Source organism: Benincasa hispida, chromosome 3 (genome assembly GCF_009727055.1).
Source record: "Benincasa hispida cultivar B227 chromosome 3, ASM972705v1, whole genome shotgun sequence".
In the NCBI taxonomy this organism is placed as follows: Eukaryota; Viridiplantae; Streptophyta; class Magnoliopsida; order Cucurbitales; family Cucurbitaceae; genus Benincasa; species Benincasa hispida.
In genome coordinates, this window is record NC_052351.1 from 41763733 (window position 1) to 41771348 (window position 7616).

Sequence of the window (7616 nt, forward strand, 5' to 3'; positions counted from 1 at the left end):
ATAAAATTAAAATCAATATATACATAAATAATTGTATTATAAGTAAAAAAAAAAAAAATTAATAATAAATTCAGACTGATTCAGGTTAGGTTAGTTTGATAAGTTAACCCATCAACCAACCCAATTTTATATTTTTTAATTATTTCAACCCAACCCAAATGAGTTGATAACGGATTGGGTTGGGTTTATCGACTTTTTCAGATCATCGGATTATCGGATTTTCTGAACACCCGTGAGGCATTGGATAAGGTACTGTCTCAACCGCAGAAAAAATAGATTGAAACTTGAAGGAGATCGTGTCTAATCTACACTCAAGATTTGGTTGCTTTTGTTTGTATTAATCAAGGGAAAAGCTCCCATTGTTTTCCTGAAAACAATCTTCCTGTAATCGCTATTAAAATGGCTAGTCGCTTATTAAATACCAAGCAAATTTAGGATATCTTTTGTAATTTGCAATTTTGAAGCTCACATGAAATTTGTAATTAACTAACCACTACAAGAAACTAGTCAATCATGCAAACACTAAATAAAAAATGACACCAAAAAAAAGAGCAATTGGGAATCATATGCATACATTTTAACTTGCAACACTCAAGTATTAATCCACAATTAATTTTTTTTTTACCTCTCGCTTACACCATATCAACGTATCATACGCGAATTAGGATCTTGCTCTTCTCGCCCATTTGGGGTTAGATTTTTCAGATCATTTACTCTCTATTTTCTCCCTGCTCTTGTTTCCCTTTGGGTTTGATTTTTTTTTTTTCTCCTCACTCCCTCTTTTACTCTCGTTCTTTGCTCCATAGTCACTCAAGCCCAGCACCCGTGCACAAAAAGGTCCTTTTTGTAAATTTTTGCAGACAATAATGCAAGCAAAATGCCAAAGGACATGAAAGCTTTAGAGAAATGAGTCATTTCATTTGGGCCCAAAATTTGGTACAATTGTCTCATTCGGGTTTACGTCTTAATCAATTGTTCTCTTAATCTCAAGGGCGACATCTGATATTTTATCAAATAAATATGCAAAGTAATAAGAAGCAACGTTATTATTCAGACTTGTGAGACTGTTTTTCTTTCTTCTTTGACAAGCCAAATGACCTAAACCCAATGCTTTTATTTACATCACCAAGGACTTTTTTTTTTCAATTAGTGTACAAGCCTATTTGGAATGATTTTTTTTTTCCCCAATTAAACACTTAAAAAAAAGGGTCATTCCAAACAAACTTTATAACTAATTGATTAATTCAAAGCAAATTTAATGAAATAGTAGTTCCCACAGGCAAGAACAAAACCATCGCAAAAAATCCAAACATATAATACAGTTTTAATTCAAATAAAGGACAATAGAGGTATTCGTACCAAAGACTACTTAATTCAATTAATACAATGACATTTAAACTTACAAGTGGGCCTCCATAGGTCGTCTTCAAGACTACTTAATTCAAGCTTTCACGCAGCAGTTGAAGCAACTTAGAATGCTCTTTCTTGTCTGCCAAAACAACCACAAATATGAATATGTTATGAATCATCCAAAAATAGACACTTCCCATACTCAAAATGAATGAGGTCCCACTGTTTTGTACAATTTTGCTAAGATCTCATACCTAAATAATTTTTATTTCATAACAGCATATTTCTAACCACGTATAATATTTAAATGCCTAAACAATTAGAATCTAACATAATTTTAACTGATAATAAAATATAATAGGATCATATTATTTTCATTCTATTTCTGACTAGGCAAGCCAACCAGCACCTAATCTATTTGAATCTAGAAGTTGGTTTGTGCAAAGCAGCTAATGGGGTGTGTTGTAGTTAATTTCTACTACCAGAGTAGTCCCTACTACTCTCATTCATAATTTGACACATCATTAAATGATATATTCATTTATTTAGTGGACCACACATCATTCTTAAATTCTACTTTTGTGGCAAGAAATGAATGGGATGGTATGAAAAACATAGTACTAAAAATTATCCATAAACCGAGAGTGATCCAGACGAAAATAATGTTACATTGTGGCTGACCTCCCAAAATATGATCACCGTCCCTTTCAGTTGAAACCAAGAAATTTCAATTTAACCAAGAAATTTGTGTGTAAAGACAAACTACACATCTAAATGTCACGGGAGGTCGATCAGCCGCAATAAACCAACATACCCAAAAATATCTTAAGCACCCTTTATTTAGCTAATTAGACTTGATTGAAACTGAAAAAAAAAAAAAAAGAAAAGAAAAAAAAAAAGAATAAAAGACAACATTGACATAAATTAGAATCTGTCCTTGGGAGGGAAATAGTGACTCTCTTCGCCTTCCCCACATAAGAAAAAGAAAACCTGTCTGGCCATTCCTAAATATGAGAGATAGGATTTACTACCTCAATTTTAATCTATGAGAGATGTGGCAGCAAACACCAGATGTATGCCCACAATTAATGCTTACTAGTGGGTTAGGGGCGAAGGAGACCCAGCCCCCTACTTGTTTCCACAAATGCAACTTTAAGTCAATATCTCACCTTATTCTAATTGAACAATACACACTATTCATATAAGATCTAAATGATGCATAAGACTCTCGACTTGTAAAATTACTTCTTTAAGTAGCTGATGAATAATATAAAATTCCCCCTTCAAATGAACTGATATGATGACAAAATGCATTCAGCTTCTTAAACAATTTATGCTCATCAAACAAAATATTAAAGAATATTTAAACAATATGGAATAGAAAGAGTTATGCTCATCAAACAATATATTAAAGAACAAACATAACAAGTCACTGGGATCTATTTTTCAATAAACATATGTAACAAACAATAACAACTAGCTTGTCCTACAAGGAAATAAAACTTTCATTAGCCTATTCATCATAAAATTAGATGACACTTTAGGGAAGTGTTTCATTTGACCTTCAGAATTTTAGGTTTGCATTGATTATTCCACAATCAATAGCTGTATCCACAAGTTAATAGATAAGAGCAAGCAGCATGGACCCACAAGTTTGATAAAGAACCTTCAAGGCACATACAAACACATTGATGTAACCCAACCATAACCAACCCAACAAATTCTCAAGTTGTCCAAATGGTATTTGTTTAGAAGAACATGCAAGTCCCTATCAGACAATCAAAAAGTTGCCAATATGAAATTTTAGGGAGGAGGAGCAAGAATCTTACTGGTGGAGGGTGGTGACTCTGATGATAGGGGTGATGATTATCAGTAGGAAAAGATTCTGTTGTGGTTGGGGGTGCGGCTGAAGTAATGAGCTCCTCTTCATTTCCAAGACTCGCCCGAGACACTTCTCTCTTGTTTTGTTTCCTATTTTCCCTAAGTTTTGAGAAATCAAGTGAGTAGTCAGGTAACTGTCCCTTCTGGTCCCAATCTCCGAACTGTGGCACTGAAAGCCAGGGAGCAGTTTTCTGAAGAAAATAAAAAAGTAAAACGACCCGAATGTCAATTACAAAGTTGAAGCCAAGAATGTCAATTACATTTACATTTTTTTAAAAAAAATTAAAACGACACAAATTAAAAGCTCTACAGCTTTTCAATTTTCTATAACGAACATATTTATTGTCGTGTAATGCACACACCACATCAGAGGTTTGCACAGAAACCTCTCAATGCCTAATTTATTAGTCGTCTCCATAAGTATTCACAAATGAACATGAGCACAAAAGTCTATTTGCTATCTTATTAGAGCCAGAAATTAAGTTTCTTTCATAAATCAAATTAAAAATTGATTCGTTATCTGAGCAGTGTAATTATTGGATAAGTTTTTCCAATTTCAAAGTCAGTGACAGCAACTTTTCTAAAATTTTATTCTTCAGTCTTCAGAACATGCTAAAATATAAATAAATAAACAAAAAGTCAATAGTTGAAATAGAAGAGCAGCTGAGGAAACCTATCGGCTAAAGCGTTGAAATTTTGGAACCATAGGAGAATAGTTGGCAAGACGATGGGAGAAAAAGTTGATAGGCTTGACTGCTTCCCAGCTTAGAAAAGTAACATGATTGCCTCCGTGAATTAATCATATCATAATCATAAACGGTTAAAAAGCAAAAGCGTATCGCTAATTGCTCCCGTGACAAAACAAATACGTCCAAATCCAAACAAGCTAACCAACAAATCAAACTACGTTTATGAATTTGAAAAGCAATGTGAGAAATTTCGACCGGAAGAGGCGGAAATATAAAGTCAAAGAAAAAAAAATCAAATCTCAAATTCCAAAGAGGAAAATGGAAATACCAGTGCATGTGCAAGATGAAACGCCACGAAAACAGCGACGATTTCGCTCAAAAGAAACGAACAACAGAGCAACGTTTAATTCACAGTTTGACCAGAAAAACAAAAACTAATAGTAACGAAATTCTACTGCTTCTATGATCGTTTTCATTAGGCGAGTTTTAAACATTAAAGAGACAACAATCTCAGCTCTTCCAAGAGTCGCGCTGAACAATTCCAAACTCAGATCAAGAAATCTATGCATTTCATCTCTACTACTAGCAAAGAACAAAACGAAACCCTAGGTTTCTCTACGGAAACAAACATGCAGGAAAACAGAGCAATAAAATCACAAAAGCAACAAAACGAAAACAGAAAGAAAAACAACCTCCTTACGATCATCCATCTGCAAGTTCTCACTTCACAACAAAACGAAGAACAGCGGACAAGAAGACGATTGAAGCAGGAAGAGGAGAGTTGGAGTTGTTTACTCAGCGAAGAGGATCGAGAGTGAAAGCGTAGAGCAGAAGCAAAGAAGGAGCAGCGAGCAACGACACTGCAATTCTTATATTCTTTCTTCTTCGCTTGATAAAAGTGTAAAAGAAAAAACTGGAAAGGCTCTGCCGAGTCTATATAGGTCTCTGAATAGACGATAATGGGGCTCCGCGTGTTGCAATATTACAATTATGCCACTCCTGCACTGGACTAGTGGCCTTGTTTGGCTGTTTAAAAGTGCGGCCTTCGCTGGTTCTCAGGCTTTTACAGTTGTATGTTTAGTCATACACGGAATAGAAAATTATACATATCATGGGCTTACGCGGATTAGATCATTGGACTTGTCCCAAACGACGACGTTCGGCCTTTATGTGAGATTGGGGAAATTATGTACTAAAAAGCAAAAGGATCTCTATCTTTCAAAATTAGTACCTTTTTTTTTTTAATTTTTTTACCATAATCTTTTTCTGTCCATTTCACCTTAAATCGACGGCTAGATTTACATTAAAATTTAACTTTTTCTAACTTATCGATTATCTCGTCAATTAACACTGAGATTTTATTAATATTTCTAAATATTATATAATATTTCCAAACTTTGTATCAAATCTTGTCTAATTATTAAATGTCAGTATATATCGAACAAAATTAATATCGAGATTCTACATAATTGAATTTTCTTAGTAAAATCTCGATCAAAATTAACAAAATTAACATCGAGATTATGTTTTCCCAAATCTTTTTTTTATTTGCAAAATTTGATCTTTTACCAAATTTAAAAATCACATTGCACTTGAAATTCATTTGAAAAATAATAATCTGTAAATTCATTTGTAAATCTAAAAATTCATATAATTGTGGGAACAAAAATTAGGGTGTAGATTTGAGAGATTATGTAAATATTTGATATAAGATCCAGTAAAACTAATTGAATTTGAAGAAAATTTGAAAAAAAAAATATAAGATTTGAAAAGATTATATGATATTTAGAAAAATGAGTAAAATTAATACCGTCAAAGATTTCACTCAAAATGCCCAAGTTAGAAAAAAGTTAATTTTTTAACTAAACTAAATCTTGATGGTCAATCTCGTTCGAGATAAGTTGAGAAAAATTAGTTTAACGAGTTTTCAAAAAACTTTTGAAAAGTAAAAGTTTGTTAGTTTTATTTGTAACAATTTTCCATTTTCTTTTTCTAAAAATATTCTCATTCTTTCAAAAACTAGTCATTTTAAAACTAGTTTGGACATGTTTGGTCCAAGAAGTGGGAAATGGAGGAGTTACTCTTTTTTGTTTGATCCAAAAAGTTCATAGGTTTTAAAAAATATCAATTTCATGATTTATTAACTTTTTGCACTATGAATCCTACAACTCTCGAGACTTAATAATTCTTTAAACCAAATAACTTCTAAAACCAGTGTGACCATGAATAAGAATTATGTGGTGGTGTTTAACTTTCTATTTTTATTTTATTTCACTATTACACTAATTTAAATCCTTATTTTTTTTTTATCAATATTCTAATAAATTTCTACTTTAATTATAGTTTTAAATCTTTAATAAAACGTCAAAGATAATGCTGCAGTTTTTTAAATATATATACTTTTATCCCATTCTAAAAAATATATATACTTTTATTAGGATAAAGCGGGGGCTTTCTTCTTATTATCTTCCTCTGTTTATTGAATTGTATGATCACTTTTGTTGCTTTTTTCATAGGATCTTAGAGGAAGAATATTTTTTAAGATAATTTTGAGTTGAATTTCAATAAAACCTGGTAAGCATAATTACGAATAATAACTCGAATTGACCGGTAAAATATAAAGTTTTAGTTATATACAACTTATAAAAATTGAAGTATTAATTGATTTTTGTTTCAAATAATAGACCAACTTGTAAATTATATTTCTCTGGATTTCAACTTTAAAGTGTTTTCTCTATATCTAATGGTAGAGCTTCTTTTTTTCCTTTTTTTTTTTTTAAAAAATACAATTATAAAATTCGCTAATAAAATAATTAGGAAGTATTTAGGACAAGGACTATCCTAAGACTATAATATTTGCTACTCCATTAAATACTATTTTAAAACTCTTAATTAGTTACAGTTAACACTATTTCAAAACCTTTATTTGTTATAGTATTTACTATTTGCTACAGTATTTACTATTTACTATTTATTATTTTATATTCATCATTTTTTATTCTTTGTTATAATATTTACTATTTTCTTTTTAAATTAAAATAGTTTACACCTCAAATACATACTATCATGATCCAAACTAAAATAATCTACATTACAAACACAAGCTATTATAATCCAACTATAATAACCTACCACTATAATAATCAACTTTTTTCCCCAAACGCCCCTTAGATACACATACACATACATACAAATATAGCTATGGTGGAGTGATAACTATTTACCATAAATGAAATAATCGGATTTTAGTATTGTGTAAATTAGAGTATATTTCTTCAGGGGGTATTTGACAACCTAAGGAGAGTTGGGTTGAGTTGGTATTTTTTACCAACTCAATGTTTGACAACCAACTTTAAATGTTGGTAGAGTTGAGTTGGTTATTTTACCAACTCACCCTAACTCTTCCCAATTTTCTCTCCCTCTAATGTTTTAATGGTTCCACCCATCGGTCTCCATTGACGATTACCGTTACCACACTCTGGCGACATATTCCGATGACCACCTTCGAATAGCCAACTCCAAAAACCAACTCTGAGCTCTGGCAACTACCTCCGACGACATTCCGACAACCAATTCTGACAACCATCTTGGTACAAAACAACTCCGATTTCCACATTCGCATGACCAACTTAGATGAAGAACTCTGGACTCCACAAACCATCTCCGACGACAATTCTAGTGACTAACTCCATCAAC

General features: G+C 32.0%; 1 protein-coding gene across 1 annotated transcript; it reads right to left on the reverse strand.

Annotated features, from left to right (window-relative positions):
• Positions 1 to 1046: 1046 nt before the first annotated feature.
• On the reverse strand, positions 1047 to 4835 carry LOC120072730. Its single transcript, XM_039025200.1, has 3 exons — positions 4613 to 4835; positions 3180 to 3422; positions 1047 to 1489 (listed from the first exon to the last, which is right to left on the reverse strand). Exons 1-3 carry the CDS (start codon positions 4628 to 4630, stop codon positions 1442 to 1444), a joined length of 309 nt encoding a protein of 102 aa, XP_038881128.1. The 5' UTR covers positions 4631 to 4835; the 3' UTR covers positions 1047 to 1441.
• Between the last annotated feature and the right edge of the window lie 2781 nt (positions 4836 to 7616).